This window comes from Symsagittifera roscoffensis, chromosome 8 (assembly GCF_963678635.1).
Source record: "Symsagittifera roscoffensis chromosome 8, txSymRosc1.1, whole genome shotgun sequence".
NCBI lineage: Eukaryota > Metazoa > Xenacoelomorpha > Acoela > Convolutidae > Symsagittifera > Symsagittifera roscoffensis.
In genome coordinates this window covers 1,252,779-1,271,315 of record NC_087069.1, presented here as the reverse complement: position 1 = coordinate 1,271,315, position 18,537 = coordinate 1,252,779, and the positions used below count along the sequence as shown (strand labels likewise).

Genomic DNA, 18,537 nt, shown 5'->3' with positions numbered 1-18,537 from the left:
ATAATAATTGGCCTTGAGTCTAGTTGATTGCGTGTTCTCAGTTTTTGCATGAAGCTTTAAATGATAATTGCAGAATGCACTGGTTCTTGAAAGGAATAAATCAGATTCTTTTTTGGAATTGGTTTCTTATTCATGCTTTCGCAATTTTTGCAATGATGGAACTCGACTAAATTTGTAGTTTATGACATTTCTATCCTTCGTTTTTTCTAGATGATGATCCTGGATTCCCCTTTTTGATCTTATGAAATATAAATCAACTCTGATTTCACTACACTATGTCGTCTTGGTTTTCTCATATTCTTCTAATTGATGATCAAGAACTATATTTGTTCAGAAAAACAAAAATGCAAACGTTATTCTAACATGTTTCGTGTTCTTGGCTTAACTATTTGTATGACGATGAAGCATATTATAATGCTCATAAAAAGCTGGTAACATTCTGATATATTAATTGTCTTTTGAGTTTTCGTATGAAGCTTTAAATTATGATTTCGGAATGCACTGGTTCATAATTTGGAATAAGTAAGTTTTATGGAATTGATTTCTTATGCTCTCGCAGCGTTTGAAATGATGGCACGCGACTAAAACTTTCAATTCATCAGACAAAGATGTGCCCTTTTCGGTATAGTCTAACTCCCTGTATCTTTTTGATGGGTGATACTTTTTTGGCTCATAATCTCAAATTCAGATTAGTCTTGCTTGTTTTTATCATGATAACAGATTCTCTTTAGTTGAATAATGAAATATTAATCCATTTTGAATGAACTCATTTTTCTGTTAAGTTACTTAAACAATTTCTAAAATCCCGGGTTTGGCCGGAGTTGATACCGAAGAGATGTTTTGATTGCTGTTTGTGATCATGGTAGATTTATTTATTTTTCCTTTATTGACTCCGGTATTTGTAAGGCATTTTAGAAAATGAAGGTCTTCGTTTGATTTTGCTTTTACTTGCAATGAGTTTTTCTTTCGAATTATGCGTGAAGAATTGAGATGCGCATTGCCATTTAAAAACAATTTATCTCTGTTGATGACATTTATATCTTTTGTTTTTTTTCTAGATGATGATCCTGGATTCCCCTTATTGATTTGATGAAATATAAATCCACTCTGATTTTAGTACGCTGTCGTCGTGGTTTTCTCATATTCTTTTTATGGATGATCAGGGACTCCACTTGTTCAGAAATACAAAAAAGGCCAAGGTTTTTCAAACTTATTTCGTGTTCTTGGTTTAGCTTTTTATATGACGATGAAGCCCCATTATAATTTTCATAGAAAGCTGGTCACATTATCATATAATAATTGGCCTTGAGTCTAGTTGATTGCGTGTTCTTGGATTTTGCATGAAGTTTTAAATGATGATTGCAGTATGCACTGGTTCATAAAATGAATAAATCAGATTCTTTTTTGGAATTGATTCCTTATTCATACTTTCGCAATTTTTGCAATGATGGCACTCGAGTTATCTTTTCAGTTCATAGGAGAAAGCAGTGCCCATTTCGGTGTAGTTCATTTAATGCGCTGATTCTTTTGTGATGGGTGTTTTTTTTTTGGCTCAATCTCAAAGTCAGATTAGCCATGCTTGTTTAAATGATGATACCAGATTCCCTTTTGTTTAATGAAATAAAAATCCATTTCGAATGAGCTCAGTTTTCTGATAAGTTATTTCTACCATTTTTGAAATCCCGGGTTTTGCCGGAGTTGATACCGAAGAATTGTTTTGATTGCTAGTTGTGATTATGGTATATATATATTTTTCCTTTGTTGACTCCGGTATTTGTAAGGAAATTAATAAAGTGAAGGTCATCTTTGGTTTTTTGCTTTTACTTGCAATGAATTTTTCTTTCGAATTTTGTATCAAGGGTTCATATGCACATTTTCAGTAAAAAATAATTCAATTTGAAGTTGATGACGTTTTTATCCTTTGTTTGTTCTAGATGATGATCCTGGATTCCCCTTATTGATCTTATGAAATATAAATCCACTCTGATTTTAGTACAGTATCTGACTTTGAGAAACTGAGCAAAAAGAAGCAATGTACAATTTTGTAAGAATCAAAGCAAGGAACTACATCGAAATGGGCAGAGAAATTTAATGTGACCTAAAAGACAGTAGAATGGCATCGGTGCAAGATTGTACATTGCTTCTTTTTGCTCAGTTTCTCAAAGTCAGATTAGTCGTTGTTATTTAAACGATGATACCAGATTCCCCTTTGTGAATAATGAAATACCAATTCTTTCTGATTTTTCTAAATTTTCAGGCAAGATGTTTTTTCTTTTTCGCGATCACCGGTTTGAACCGAGTTGATACTGAAGATTAGATTTGATTGCAAGTTGTAATTATGGTAGATATATTTTTTCTTGTTGACCACGGTATCCGTCAGAAGTTTAAGAAAGTATTAGACTTCTTTGATTTTTTTTTTGCAATGAGTTTTTCTTCCGAATTATGTAATACGGATTGAGATACATTTTACCATAAAAGAAAAAACGATATTTTGAGTTGACCTTTCTTTCTTTTGTTTTTTCTAGTTGATGATCCTGGATTCCCGTTATTGATCTTATGAAATACAAGTCAACTCTGATTTTACTACAGTATGTTGTCTTGGTTTTCTTATGATCTTTTTAAATGATAATCGATGATGATCAATGACTCCACTTGTTCAGAAAAACAAAAAGTAGACGTTGTTGGAATTGATTTCGTCGTATTGGTTTAGTGATTTTTTGACGATGAAGCGCAGTTTTTTAATGCTCATTAAAAATCTGGTCTTTTTTTATATAATAATTGGTCTTCCATTTTATGACGATTTATCTTTTGTTTTTGCAGCGATGCAGCGATGTTTTTTTAAAATATAATAATTGGTCTTCGAGTTTGTGACGATTTATCTTTTATTTTTCTCAGCTGTGCAGCGATGGTTGTGGACTTCTTGGTAATCCGGAAAAAATAATATGGGAAGTCGATTTGCTGATCTTTTGTTTGGGCCATTATTTTCTATGACCATGCTTTCACATATTTGATCATACGAAACACAAATCATCGTGATGAAGTTCGTGGAGTTGGCTCTCTTCTCAGTTGTGCTTGGAATGAGAATTATTGTTAATAATCTGCTTGAAAAAAAATTCTGGTAATCGGATAATTTTTTTGTTAAATTATGACTAAGAGTCGATGATCGTAGTTCAGACTCTTATATAGGTTGTGACAATTTTTTTCGTTTTTTTTAGGAAAAGTCTTTAAAATTTGTTCAGGCTCAATTTTTTTTCGGGGTTTGACAAGTTGACTTCTTTTCCTTTGTTCAAAGGAAGGCAAACGACTTTATCGAGCAGCAAACGAACAAAGGCCACGAAAAACTTGATCGACTTGACCATTTTCGAAAGTGGAATTTAATTACTGGAACTTTTCCCACAAATAATTTCTTTTTTTTTTTCATTTGAAATGTTGGTTTTTTTCCAGCTCTGTTTCAATTTTTTCTTCGCTCGAAGTCTTCAATGCGACTTCTTCAGTGTCTTGTTGTTTAATCTTATACTTGTTGTATCGCTGGTGGTGCGAAGCTCAGCTTCGCCTCTGTGTCTCAAATTGGAATAATTAATCAAAGTGTTAATCACAGCTTGTTCCAGAAATTCACAAAGCCTAAGGCAGTCTACTTTTCTCGGAAAAAATCCGAACTCAACGGTATGTGCTTTATTAAGAGTCGGTGAACGTAGTTCAGTCTCTTATTTAGTTTGCGATAATTTTTTTTTTTTGTTTTTTTTCTTTTCCTTTGGTAAATAGAAGACAAACTCCACTATCGATCAGCAAAAATGTAAAGGCCACGAAAAACGTGATTCACTTCGTTTCTATGATGGAATTTAATTTTCTCAGTGAAATAAATTTTACTGTTGATCCAGCTTTCTCAAATTGGGTTAAGTTTATCAAAAAAAGAACGATAATAATTTTTCTTGAATTTGAAAAAGTTTTAAGTGCATCTATTTTTTTCCAAGACCGAGCATATGTTTTTCTTGAAATTCAAAAAGCTTTTAGGGCATCTGTTTTTTTTTTCTCTGAAATTTGAAAGTCAAAAAACAAGTCAGCTTCTTTTTTCTGTTTACTTGCGTTCATTGACTCTTTTCCAACTGTATGTTGGCTGTGTTTGAATTGTCTGATAAGTCATCTCTGGTTTCCGTCTGTTGGTCAAATGAAATACCTTTCCAGTATGGTTTCGGTTGGTTTGACGCTAGGAAGCAAAAAAATGTTTCGACAGGCAAGGTGATTTCGATTATCTGCATATATGGTATATTTTCTTTTAGTTCGATGGTGATTATTGATTCCTTTAATGATATAATTAAATGCAAAAAAATAGCTTTTGATTTCTGTTTTTATGTCATTTTTTTCTATCAAATTGTGCAAATATGACGGCGATTTGCTTTTCAAATATCAAAATGTGAATATTTGTCTCTTGTTGATACTCTGTGATCCTGGATTCTTCTCATTGATCATAAAATATAAAATTATTCGTATTTGGATGCAGTTGTGGTCTTTGTTTTCTTGCGAGAGATGCAGCGATGATTGTGGATTCTTTTTTTGACTCTCTGAAAAAAAATCAGATTTGATTCAAAGAGTATCAAAGAGTTTCTGATAAGTAAGATTCTGAGTTCTTAAGATTTGAAATAAATTTTAACTCTAATTTCTTTGTGATTCTGTTAATGTATCTGTTAAAGTGTGCAATGATGACTGTGATTTGCATTGATCGATAGTGAAAACAAACTCCAATTAATTTTAAGTTTGATGTCACATTAATTTCTGCTTATTGTTTTGATTATGATATTGGATGTAGTTTCTGGTGTTAGTTTCACCATGAACTGTTCAACAATAATTACGGGCTGAAGTCGATAATAAACTGAAAAAAATTAGATGTTACCGTATTGGTGTCGTCTTTTCGGTCAAGCAATTTTTTTGAAAATGAGCCTGGATGCACCTAATTGTTTATAGGAAATATCAATTCATTCTAATTTCGAAGTTGTTTCCCTTCTGCGCTGACGCTTTCTGCTTTTAGTTTGTAAAAATCAGAATTTGTCGAGTGCTACTTGATTCAATTCTTCTCTTTAAACAAGTTTTTTTCTTTTTCTGTAAAAGTAATGTACCTAATGAAAACTCTTATATAGTTGTTTTTGTTTTTTTTTTCACGAAAAGGTTATAAAAATTGTTCAGTCTCAATTTTTTTGTTTTGACTTTTATTTTCTTTGTAGGTTCAGTTCATTTCCATTGTTAAAAGGAAAGAAAACTCCACTATCAAACAGCATAATTGCAAAGGTCACGAAAAACGTGATCGATTTCTAAATTCGAAAATGGAATTTAATGATCAGATTTCCCAGCGAAATAACATCTTTACGTTCTGATCCAGTTTTCTCAAATTGGGTTAATTTCATGAAAAAATTGTCAATTACCAATTGTTCTAAAAATTCAAAGAGGTTTACGGTCATCTGTTTTTTTCTTCCAAAGTCGAAGGTTGAGATTTTTTCAAAGAACAAGTTAGTGTTTTATCTGTTTCTTTGCGTTCATTTCTCTTTTCCAACTGTCAGTTGGCTATGTGTTGAATTTCCTAATTTGATTTTTTGTGTTCGGCACAGCAACCGTAGTATATCCGTGTTTTTTGTTTAGGTTTGATGGAGGAGCGACGTCATGCCCAAGAGAAGGTAAAGCGCTTCTGGTGATATCATCTCGATGTTTATTATGTCTTACTGATCTATGAATAACGAGGGATGGTTATTTGTTTGGTCTAGCTCTATAGTGTTTGTGGTTGACATGTGGTTGATTTAGGACGAGATGATGCGTGGGTCTGTGGGGGGAGGAAGCATGAGAGGCTCAGAGCGACCGGCGGGCGGAGACAGAAGTGAGTAGCAGTGGGCATTGAGAGCAAAGTTTGTCATCAATCGGTCATTTTTTTTATCGAATGCAAGAACAGCCAGTGAGTTGTGAAATATCAAGTGGCTGGTAACTTTTTTGATCCAAAGTTTTTTTTGTATGGTTTGTTAATTGTCATACGGGCAGAATAACAATGCTTTTGACTGCATTGACTCTCGATTTGATTTAATTTGTTTTCATTGGTTTCGTCCGGGTTTTCTATTAAGTTTGTCTATATTATTTTTGTTGCGATCACGTCTCGAAGCGACGGGAAGGACCTAAGTCCTAGATACCTCAAGGAAAGCTTGTTATCAACATATCACTGCTGATAATTTTACTGGAGATTTGGATTCCAAAAGTATTTTTAGAATTTTAGACTAAAATATATTTTTCGTGTATCATTCATTTCATCGATTTTTTACGCTGGTGATCAGCAAATGACATTTATTTATTCATGTTAACATCTTGTCTAGCAGAATCACTCAATCATTTGATGGATTGATTTATTTATAATAAATTCAAATTCATTGTGAGCTTTTGCACTTTGGACCTGGAGTTAACGTCCATCAGTGGCAACCTCCATGACTGACTCGACGAAGGTCCGTAATTCGAATCCGGCTACGACCTGTAATTTTAGCAAACTAAGTTTTTATTTTGAAATAAAAAAAGTCGGCCGGTGTTTTTTCTTCTGTTTATTGCTGGCCTAGTCGCAACAGCATGGATTTTCCTGTTTCTGGCATTTTTTTAAAACTAAAATTATTTTAAAATATCTATGTAATGGCGCAGGTAATAGTTTCTTGAAGCTTTCTGGAAAAACAAAAATTGTGATATACGATCTCAGGATCTTTTTAACGTTCTGTATGGTCTTTTCGTTGTCATCTCAGTTACAAGAAAGCTACGAAATGAGCCTGAGCTTAAATTTAACCAAGTCGTTGGTTTTCATTTGATTTCAAAGTTTATTGTTAAGACCATTTGAAAACCGTGGCGGAACCTACTCTGTTTTCGGGCAGTTGTGTTTTAGTTTTTTGTTTTCCACGCAAAATCAGGTACCTTAAATAATCATCGGAATGGTCCGAGTGATATATCATTTTGAAGTTCCTTCAGTCATGATTTTCTTAGTGTCGAGAAAAGCCAGTTTGATTCTTTTGTCTAATTTCAAGGTAATAAGGTGAGGCGAAGCAGGCTTACAAAAGCTTATTTATTCTTAATTTAAGCCATGAAAACTTAATTTTACTCAATTAATTTAGATTTTGGAGTTTTAGCGATAATTTGGGAATCAAAAATTTCAAAATTCAAAAACTTAATTTTTTTAACGATTGTTTCTTTTTCTAGTCATTTTTCTACAAAAACTGTTTTCCAATTGGCCTAATTTGTTATGACTGTCGAATATGCCTAAGTTTAGTTTTTTCATTCCGATTTTTTTATCAAACCACAAAGAAAAAACGACACTAATTTGAAAAAAAAAAACATTTTTCTGTATTTTTTAAGACAATGGTCGGAACATTCTGTGCTACTTGCGCAGTAACCGGCTATCTTTGTTAAAATTTGATTTGTATCGTTTTTCACTCTTAATTTACCCGCATTTTTTGAGTTTGTCAATTGAGCCTTTATCAATCATTAATGTGTTATCTGATGACTTTATGTGAAGGTTTTGGCAAAATTCTTAAAAAGCGAAGCACGGTTTTAGTGTTTTGTTCTTCTTCGGTAAGACGTTAAACGCGGAGCAAAATCTGTTTATATATCTGGGTATTCGGTTCGAAGTATGGTCCCATTAAACGCTCGTTCATATATATGGCTTTGTGAAATTACCAATGGTCCCATATAAAAGTCAGACAAAAGGTAGTTTTTAAGTTTCGCCATTGAATTGATATTTATGATTATATCATTTTTAAGAAAACGTTGGTGGCAAACCTGACGAAGAGTTATTTACAAACTTTCTTTTTGCTTTCATCCACTTGAAGTACTTAAAGTATATTCCAAGTGGTCTGGCAGGACCACATTTCTTAAACGAGCTTTTGAATTTGACTCATCAAAAACGGTGGTACCATACATCTAAACGAGTACCTATGATTGTTTAAAGGCGATCAAAGTTAGTTTTACGATGATGCACTGTCACTACATTAACGGGGATAATGTTAAAATATGAGGCAGCTCCTTTCCAATGCAATTCCCAGTTGTACAAAGTTGGTTCACAGGCGAAAGCAATCGAGCGAAGTTTTTTTGTTGCATTTTAAAGTTGATATTTAATCCTGTTTGGCTTAAATCCTAAAGTGTAAAGCTCAGTCTCTGTGCTAGTTTTCTTTCTGTCAAAATCAAGATTGAAAAAGAACCTCAACTTGCTATCTTGCATTCTTTACTGCAAGTGATGCAAAGCTCCACTTTGCTTTGACTTTTTGTTGTCTTTGCGCAATTTAAAGCATGTTTCGACGTCAATGCCTATTTTTTCAGTGGATGACAGGTATCGTGGGGATCGAATGCGATCTCCTCCAATTCGAGGCTCAGGGGCATATCAACCCCCGGCTTCGTCCGACAGATACAGACCCCCGGTGGGAGGCAGAGACGGAGGGGACTCGATGAGAAGGGGAGGCCCACCCCCCTCGGAGGACATCAGAAGAGGAGGAGGAGGGGGAAGGGACTCGGAGGACAGAGATAGGGATCTGTTTAGACGGAGAGGGGGCGACGATGAGTTCAGACGAGGTGGCGGCGGAGCTGAAGACAGTTAGATTTTTTTGTTGAGATTCTTCACAGAGGCTAAACAGACATTATACTGCTTTTGTGAATCTGACTGTACTGTTTGTTTCAATTGAGTGGTCGTTTGAGTGTTTCTTTATTGCAGATTTCCGAAGAGCACGTGATGAGGAATTTGAGCGTGGCGGACCACCTAGGGGCGATAGAGAAAGAGATAGAGATAGAGATGAGGCGTACAGGCCAGCCCCACTTCGCACCAGGGGGGATGGGGGACGCGACTTTGGGGGAGACAGAGACAGAGAGAGGGACAGTATGCGGGGAGGTGGCGGGGGAATGGGCAGAGAGGACAGATTCAGACCCGCTCCAGATGATTTCAGGTGCCACTTAAATCTTCACTTGTTGCGACTTACTTTAGTTTGGAAAGCAGATTCATTTTAAGTATCAGTGAACGGATGTTTCTAGTGTTGACACTAGCGAGCGTAGGGTTTTAGTATGGCTGTAGTTTTGTTCCCAGCCTAACTCGCAAATAAAAGTGCTCATTTGGTGGCCTTTCTGTTATAATCACGCTCTATATCAAGGAAGTTTCACAGCATCTGTTTAAGAGTAATGAACGTAGTGAAGACTCTTGCATAGGTCTTGCTGATTTTTGTTGTTGTTTTTTTTTCAGGAAAAAGTCTTAGAATATTGATTCAACTTAGGTACAATGGACTTTTTGAGTTCAATTGAAATTTATCTGCTGAAAGTGACGTAAATAGCCCGCTCCAAATACGAACGGGAAAATGGCGCGAAAGTTTGTGAACGATTTCTAGTTTCGAAAGTGGAATTTAGTTTTTAGATTTCAAGCGGATTAATAACTTTACCTGTTGATCCAGTTGTCTCAAAATTGGTTTATGTTATCAAAAAAGCGCCAATCATAAGTCGTCCTGTAATTCAATGAGCTTAAAGGGCATCTATTTTTTTCTTTGAAATTCGAAAGGTGACATTTTTTAAAAACAGAGTCAGTGTTTTTTTATGTTTACCCGAGTTCATTATTCTTTTTCAATCTTCGATTGGCTATGTTTTATGCTTTATTGGTGGCTAGTGTTTGTCGATCGTAGAGCGTCCGTGTTTGAGAGGGTAGGACGTCGAGATCGTAGGTTCGAATCTGCTGCGTTGCAAAAATTTTAGCTGCTTTTTTGTGGTTTTCTGGCTTATGTTTGCAAAGCGCAGCTTCGGCTCTATGAATATATTGGGAAAACTTCTCCTCTTGAAATGTGTGTTTTTCAGACGTGGTGCCCCGCCCCCTCGTGACTCATATGAGCGCGAAAGAGACCGAGACCGGGACTTGGGAGGATTTGGGGGCGGGAGAGATATGGACAGCTACCGAGGAGGAGACAGAGACAGAGATGAAAGAGGGGGAGGAGGGGGGCCTGGCAGAGGGAGAGATGAGAGAGACAGAGGGGGCATAGAGAGAGGTGGCAACTTCAGGGGTCAGGAGGGGTCAATGCGAGGAGGAGGAGGAGGGGTAGTGGACTCGGGAACTACTGCTCCCATTCGTCCATTCAGGCCCAGAGAGGAGAAGAAGGATGTGAGTTTGAATATATGTGATTCTAAATCGTTTGTTCTCCAACTTTTAATTTTTGAGTTGGAGCTTTTACTGTTGTGCTTTTTGCAGCGCCCTCCCGCATCGGATGACGGCTGGACCGAAGTCAGGAAACGATAGAATTGAAGGAAGGAACACGTGAAACATCCACCGTCTTGAGATGGTTTGAGAAAAAAAGGGGCAAAAGCGACTGCACAACAACTACATTCGTGTTCGTGCGAGCAAATGGCCCGCAACCTGATTGTTGCCTGCTGGGAACTAAAAATTAATTAAGGCTTATCTGGTATTTATATTTAATGCAATTGCTTGCTGTTTGTTGTTCCTGTGTTTAATATTTTTAAATTGAATGTCATCATTGAGCTGATAACAAAAATTAGGGAACATTTGAAATAGGGAGATTCACTTCCTGTGTTCTGTGTACTTGATGCAGTTTTTGAATTGTATTTAATTTACATTATTATGCTACATAACATAACTGTTGTTTTTATCATCAATACAGCGTCTCCTCATTTGATGCAGTAAAAGAATGCGTAATGTGTTCTTCATTTGCTTTTGCAAATGGATTAATTGATTTCGGGCCAATAAATGTTCCGATCTCAAATGTTTTACTTCTACGCGATTGCTTGTGTTATATTACGAGTTTTTTGTTTTGGTTTTCAAACCAAATGTAGTTTTTTTTTGCTTATTTTTGCACTATTAGAGCTTCTGGCATTTACTATTAGGTGATGTGTGATGTACGACACCTGAGGAAAGATGTTTGGAAGGTACTAAGCATGCACTCATTTAAATGTTTTTTTTTTACTGCTGGACCGAAGTCAGGAAACGATAAAATTGAAGTAACACGTGAAGCATCCAACGTGTTGAGTTTCTGAAAAGTTTCTGCTCAGATATTTTCGGCTTTGTCCTCGGTTGGTTAATTTTGTTTCAATGCAGATTTTGCATTCTATTGTTTGGGCATGTTTTTTCACAGCTATTTTTATTCATTATGATAGATTAGTTATGTCGCATATGGTGCGAAGCTCAGATTTCCCTCTGTGTAGATAATAATGCCTTTATGAATGTCTCTGGTATATATGCACTATTTGAGTTCTATTCAATTTCATCTGCTAAAAGTTACGTAAGTTGCGCTTTACAATTACGAAAATGTAAAGGTCACGAAAAATTTGATCGACTTCTAGTTTAGAAAAGGGATTTCATTTCAGATTTCTCTGCGCAAAAAATGGTTACAGATCGATCCAGTTAACTGATTTCAAAATAGAGTTAGTTTTATCAAAAAGTGTCAGTCCTAAGTTGTACATGAAATTGAAAGAGCTGTAAAGCCATACATTTTTTACTTTGAAATTGTAAGTTGAAGTGTTTCCACAAAGCAAGTCAGGTTTTTTGCGCCTTCTCTTTTCGAAAAAGTGTCTTTTTTCGCGAAATCAAAAATTTGGCTATTGATCCAATTTAGTCAATTTGGGTTTATTTCATGGACAAAATATTAATCATAAATTGTCGAAATGCAAAGGGCTCTTAGTTTGACTTTTTTCTTCGAAGCTCTAAAGTTGAGATTTTTCAAAAAAAAAAACGACGTTACATTTTTTTCTGTTTGCTGCGTTCATTGACTCTTTTCCAACTGTCTGTTTGCTGCGTTTTGCAATTTTGAAGCTCCGATTTTTTTAACCTTTTTTGCTTGTGCTTCCGAAATGCGATTTTGTCTTTGAAAATTTGTGGTCTCGAAAATTGAAATCGATGCGACTAAAATTCATTTTAATAACCCTTTCGATAAACAAGGGTATTGCACTCGGGTACTAGACTTTTATTCCAGAAGTAACTTAGTTCACATGATTCTTCTGGACTCCTATTGGTACCTTTATCTTAATGAATTCAAGTTTCTTAGTGTCGCTTGCACACTTAGCCTAGAATTAAAGAATACGCCAGGGACGGCAAAGGTTCTGTGTTCGAATCTATGAATTGTTTATTTTGGCTGTGAACAATTTTCATGGTAGTTGTTCTTAGTCTTTAAGCATTTTAAATATCGTGTCAAATTGAAATTGGTTTGTTACATTTTTTTAATTTCTTTTTTTTTTGTTCGGATTAATCGGTTTCGGTTTTTTGCCTCCTTTTGCATCGTTTGAGAACAGAATTTTGTGTATGTGTGTGTGTGTGTGTATATATATTCTGCTTAGGTATTTTCGGATTTGTTACCGCCTGGTAGTTATAAATTCAACTTCAGTCAACCATCCGGCGTAGAGGCAACACAACTGCTTGACCTGTTTTTTGTTAACTAGAGTATGTACTTTTTCTGACTATCGTCCGTCTGTATTTTTTTGTCGGCAGGGGGTCGTCCCCGTTGCCTTTTTTGAACTTTTAGCTTTTTTCCAATTTGCTGTAACACTCATGCTTGAGATCACTATGCCCGGGAGATCGATTCCAAATCAGATTTTTTTTGCAAAATTTCGGCTAATTTAAATTATTGTCTGTCGGCTTATTTTGTCGGCTTAATTTCGCTGAAAGAATTTTTTCGAATCTTTGGCTGCTTTCGATCATTCCAAAAGCTCCTTGTATAATTTCAATGGTACAGGTTTTTTTTGGATCGTTTTGGCTTATGTTGCAATTTTTAATGACAGAAACGGTTCATGAAGTTTTTTTTTTCATTTTTATCCGTTTGATTTTAATCATAGACATTTATTTTGGTAATCGCAAATGGTGCGAAGCTCAGCTTTGCCTCTGTAGAAACCTGTTAGTCCTGCAAAAAGAAGTATTCTGAACTGATGCTCATTGTTTCCAATTGTTATAGAAATAAAGTGCAATTGTGAAACTAGGTTTCAATTTCTTCATTAGGACCAAACTATTTATCAGGAATGTATTTCAAAAGATTTGTCTATAGATCCACATCTTAAGTGTCAATGAAAAGTTTCAATGAATAATGATCAAAAAATCACTAGATATAATTCGTTCTTGAAACTCGAATAGCTCAAAGGAAATATATTTTTTCTTTAAAGTTCAAGTTTGTTTTCTTGCGTTCATTTTTTTTTCCAACTGTCAGTTCGCTATGTTTTTCTGTTTGAAAATGGATTTTGAAGTAAGTTTTTTTTGGATTTCAAAGAGTTTTCACCGATTTTCGTCGTTTTCCCAACTGACTGTTGGCTCGGTTTTCTAAAAGGTAAATTCTTGTTCCAAAAAATATACATGCTCGGTCTTAAATTTTCTTAATGAACTGCGTAAAGACACTTACTTTGTGTGGATTTTGTGAGAAAAAAATTAAAATTTGTTCTCGTTTTATTTCAAAAAAATATGTATAAAACAGGTATCTCCAGCTTTAGTCAGACCCCTCTCCTATCTTTTATAAAATGACATTTTTTCCCATTAACTGTTGGCAAAGAAAAAACATCTAACAGGACGTAAGTAGTTTTTTTGTCAATTTGTCTTTGTAGGCTGCTCTTAATTGTGCGCGAAGGCTCTTTTTCTGAATTTTTTTCTAAAATTAGTATACCGAGTGGTTCATTTTTTAAAATTCAGTTGGTTTTTTATGATGTATAAAAAAACAAATATGAATGAATAAAGATCTTAGATCTTCGGAATTGTAGACATCATTAGAAGCAGAGTTATTACCCTTGCGATAGCAAGGGTTTTACTATCAGGTACTAGACTTTTTTCCCGTAAACAACATTGTGTACAGATTTCAGCTTGCATACAGTATGTAACTATATTTGCCCTCATTGGTCTATTACTCTCACTTTGCATCCTTTTTAGTGTTTTTCATTAAATTTGAAGTTCAAATTTTGTAATAATATATATTTTTTAATTTTCGACTTGGTCGCTTGCGATCTACTTTTTGTCGGCTTAATTTCCGCTTTATTTTTACCATCCAACTTAATCGCTGATTTGACTTTTAAGTTTTTCAACAATATAGTTGCTTTTAGTGTTCTGGTTTCCCTGTGCTGTTCATTTGTCATTTTTTTCACCTTGACATCGTATTTATTTTTTGTTTCTTTTTTCGATTAAACATTTCATTCTGCCCAAATGATTTCGGCCTACATGTTATCGGCTTAGTAACTTAATTTTGAGTCGTTTTAATAGAAACATTTTTTATGCCTACCTCTGGTTTGCAAAAGAATGCTAAACATCTTAAGAGAAACTTAATTCAAATTTTTCATGACAATAATCTTTTTTATTGCCTGTTTTGTTTTTGTTCCCAATATTTTTTTTGATTGTTTTGAGGGCGTGGGGGACTTTTCATAAGTCTTAAATCTGATCGATATTTTTTTTCGGCTTAAAAGGTTTCTGCCAAGGTTCTGTTACCGCCATGCAAACTATCTTCCAATTCTAATTTCGCATTCTGTTGTCTCGGCATGTTTTTGTTTCAAAACTAGCCTCATTCATTATGATAGATTAGTTGTTTCGAAATTTTCGATTTTCTTAAGTTGTATCGTTTTTTTTCGAATTTCTTGTGTTATATCACAAGTGGTGCGAAGCTCAGCTTCGCCTCTGTGACAAATATGTTTCATTATAAATCTATTTACTCATTTCAATTTTCTTGTGATTTCGCTTAGCAAGTGTTATCAAATCGATGCTTAAGATTGTTTTTCGAGTAAACAACTTGTCTATCACTGAATCATTTGATCCAAGCCTTACTTGTACATCAATTCCTGGATTCTAATTTTGTCTGTTTAGTGTGAAGGTATACCCTCCTTGTTTTGGACGTCAAAAGTTCTTTTTTTTTTGGTTCTGGCCAGACTGAAGTTTTTCAAATTTAGAAATGTTTCTTGGAAAAATTCAGTCGTACCATCGTTTGTCTACTCTTTGTGTTTCGTTTTTCCGACTTTTCTTTCAGTTTAAAAGACAATTGATATATATATTTGATTTTCCCCTGTTCCATTTTTCATATTTTTGACCTCTGATTTTGTATAATTAGTTCTTGAAATCTCAGTTCTTTTATCAGCTATCTTAAATCGCTTCGGCTTTTTTATTTTGGCTTAATTGTTGTATTTTTTTCTGCGGCTTATTCGTTGTATTTTGTTCGGCAATTCAAAAAATTGATTCGGTGAGCGCAATTGACGGATGGAATGCAAAATACCAGAAAATCGGTTATGTGTAAAATTGTTTTGGAATTCCCTCAAAATTTCTTGTAAAACTTCTGAAGGGGAACGCGCGCCGAAAAAAAGCGCAATAGTTTGGTCAAAATCGTGCCCTTTTGGTCAAAATTTTCGAAAAGGTTTGAAAATCCACGCCCTCGAGAAAATTCTAGATCCGCCCCTGATGTCACCAATAAATGCAGACTGTCATTGTGATTTTTTTCAGGTGTAAATGTGTACATACTATCAGGGTTCCAATTGTGTTTGTATAAAGGGAGTGACAGCTACACAACTGCATTGGCAATTAAGTAATCCATCAATTTACTGAAGAACGAAATCAATGGTCAGATGAAAACCCCCCTGAGCGAGAGTATAAATACAAAGAAACAACCTAACTAAAGAAATGATTCATTGAGAGATGTTATCAAATCAGAGAGCAGTTATTGTTTCAAACTCAAAGGTATGTGCATTTATTATGAGTCGGTGAACGTAGTTCAGTCTCATTTAAAGGTCGCGATGATTTTTTTTGGTTTTTTATTTCCTTTGTTAAAAGGAAGGCAAACGATCAGCAAAAGTGTAAAGGTCACGAAAAACGTGATTGACTTCTAGTTTCGCTGGTGGAATTTAATTTTCCCAGTGAAATAAAAATTTTACTTTTTGATCCAGTTTTCTCAAATTGCGTTCAGTTTATCAAAAAAAGACCGATCATAAAAGCTTTAAGGGCAGCTATTTTTTTCTGTGAAATTCGAAAGTCAAAAAACAAGTCTTATCTTTTTTCTGTTTACTTGCGTTTATTGACTCTTTTCCAACTGTTTGCTTGCTATGTTTAGATTTTTTTGCACTAATTGGCTTTAACTAGTACTAACTCGACCTTTTTTGTCGTTGCGATTAGCAAGCGTTGTCCATTGGCAACTTAAGCCAGGTAAACAACATGTCTACGAAAATCAGTTATTCATAGTTTTGAATTTTTTTTCGAATTATTTTTTAAAAAATATTCGGCTTTAAGGGTTTTCTGCGCAGACATTTTTGACATTTTACCGACTGTCAAGTTCTCCGATAGTATTTTTGTAATTCTATGTATTTGATTTGCGAAAGGTTTCTAAAGTAGATCTAGTTTTTTTTAATTTTCTTAGTTTTTAGATTAATTTGTTCTATTTTTTTTTAGAGTTTTTCGACCAGTTTTTTTTTCGAGTATTGAATCACAAGCTTTGCGAAGCTCAGCTTCGCCTCTGTGTTAATAATTTGCGTTGGATTAAAAATTGATTGCGGTAAATGATACGCGTTCAGACAAATGAAAATGAATAATTAGGCTAAACAGGAATCCCTTTCATGAAGTTAGTGATTTTACAAATAAAATCGTTTCAGATGTTTTTTTTTAATTTATGAATTATGATGGCGCAGTTGTATGCTGGCGCTCGTTTTAGCTTTTTTTCTGAGCTAACAATGCTATTATTTCAAGCCCATTAATTTTGGATTTATGACCATTCAGGCAGAAATGGACCTTAAAGTTGATTGTATTCAGTTTATGTAATAGAACGCGTTGTTAGATGCCACTGTCTTTTTTTAACAGTTGCATTTAGTTTCGTAATTTTTTCTTTCAATTAAAAATTAAACAAGTATTACGTTCACCAATCTAGTTTATGCACTGGAGGTTCAAGTTACCTGCTAGTAAAAACATAAGTAATATTGATTAGTTCAAAAATCGTGATTCTATGTAATTTTTCATTGTTTTTTATTGTATTTCCGTTTAAGGCTTTTTCGACTTGAATGTTTTTGGCTTATATTTGTTGTATTAGTCTTCTTTTTTTCGCTTTTGAGAAAGTATAATATATAGTCCATTTGTGTTTCCCGAAAGTAAGAGAAACTGGCGTCTAGCTCAGTAATGTCGGCTAAGTTACGGCTCGATAAGTTTTTTGAAAGGTTTTTAACGCTGGCGCTGGTAATTGTACTATTGTAGTATCAAAATTTATGTCGAATCGAACATCTTTCCAGACAACTGTGTGAAACTATTGTAGGTACAGTTTTTCAATTTCTTTTAATTTTTTTATCGTCGTTTTATTGGGTTCCGTCTTTATTTTGTCTGCTATCTCACAATGCTTTGTTTGTGATGCGGCACGTAATGGGAAGCTATGCTTCACTTATGCTTAAGTTTTGAGTAGCTTAGAAATCGAAAGCAAAATATAATTATTTAAAGACCTTTTGATGCAAATTTGTCATTTTTTTCTTGTGGGTTAATAATATTAAGTATTGAGAAAATTGGTCTGAATTTTGCGCATTCCTGATTGATTTTTACTCGCTTTCTCACAGAATATAATGTGTTTTTGCTCCTTTTTTTATCTGTTTTGGTCCTATCTTTAACCCAATTTTGCAACTAAAGACAACAGTTGAAAATGTTACAAAATATATCCAAAGTATCTCTTTTTCTTAAAAAGTGTTTCCAAAAAAAATCAATTGAAGTTCATTTTGCGGAAATGTTCGTGGTCTGAATAATGTGCTGTTTGCACAGCAACCAGGTACACTTATTAATGTTTGTTTTGTCTTTTTTTGCCTATCCGTCTAATTCTTTAGTTTAATAAGACGAACATAACCATATGAAAACTAGCTTTTTTGTTACTAACTACTAAAAGGCTTTCATTAGTTCAAACTATTTATCTCTGTTTAGTTGTTATATTTTTTCTGACCAAACACATAGTACATAATGATGAGCGTAATTTGATTTTTAATCTGACTGAACAATATTGCAGCATCTTTTTCCTCACACCCTCGTAAGTGATTTATAATTAGTCTGTTAATTTTTTTCAATGCCATTGATAACTGAAATTGGCCGCGGTGGTTGTTTTTGGTCTTATTTTTCTACTCAGACTTAATGCGAAACAAGAAGACAGTCGCTCTGCATGTAGTCCAGAAAGTGATGTGAAGAGAAGAATTAGACTTAAGCTTAGAACATTAAGAAATTAGGGATACAATTGTTTTCAAAAAGTGAGTAACAAAACAGGCAATATTGCCAAAGATGCGCTAAATGAAGCTTCAAGACCTAGTTTTCCTGCAATAAAACTAAATTTTTCACGTCCTAACTGAAAGCAGTCTACTAATGTACTATTACAAATTTGCAAAGTAATTGAAATCAACATTTTCAAACTGGTTTTTCTAGACAGAAAATTGTTTTGAGAAAATTTCGTCGACAGATTGTTCGAATCACATTTGAACGGGACTCAATACAATATATCATTCGACCCATTCTGATTACGTTTGCGATTAGCAAGCGTTATCAAATCAAATATAGACTTTTTTTCTGATTAACAACTAGTTTAACCAAATCAGTTGAATCACTTGCTGAGG

The 18,537-nt window shown here is 34.4% G+C and overlaps 2 protein-coding genes across 4 annotated transcripts in view; both read left to right on the top strand.

Annotated features, from left to right (window-relative positions):
* Positions 1-10,742, top strand: part of LOC134852899 (eukaryotic translation initiation factor 3 subunit A-like) — a 29,449-nt gene extending 18,707 nt beyond the window's left edge. The window contains exons 8-13 of the mRNA XM_063868753.1: positions 5,629-5,663; positions 5,788-5,860; positions 8,320-8,589; positions 8,708-8,936; positions 9,826-10,126; positions 10,214-10,742. Coding sequence (XP_063724823.1) covers positions 5,629-5,663; positions 5,788-5,860; positions 8,320-8,589; positions 8,708-8,936; positions 9,826-10,126; positions 10,214-10,261 — 956 coding nt within the window. The 3' untranslated portion in view covers positions 10,262-10,742. The remainder of the gene's footprint in view (positions 1-5,628; positions 5,664-5,787; positions 5,861-8,319; positions 8,590-8,707; positions 8,937-9,825; positions 10,127-10,213) is intronic.
* A 4,686-nt stretch (positions 10,743-15,428) lies between these two features.
* LOC134852931 (tubulin polyglutamylase TTLL11-like) overlaps positions 15,429-18,537 on the top strand; it is an 82,154-nt gene continuing 79,045 nt past the window's right edge. For 2 of the 3 annotated variants that reach the window (XM_063868806.1, XM_063868805.1), the window contains exon 1: positions 15,429-15,658. In XM_063868806.1, coding sequence (XP_063724876.1) covers positions 15,617-15,658 — 42 coding nt within the window. In that variant the 5' untranslated portion in view covers positions 15,429-15,616. Of the gene's footprint in view, positions 15,659-17,849; positions 17,964-18,537 lie in introns of those variants that run through there. The other variant, XM_063868807.1, reaches the window with a different exon arrangement.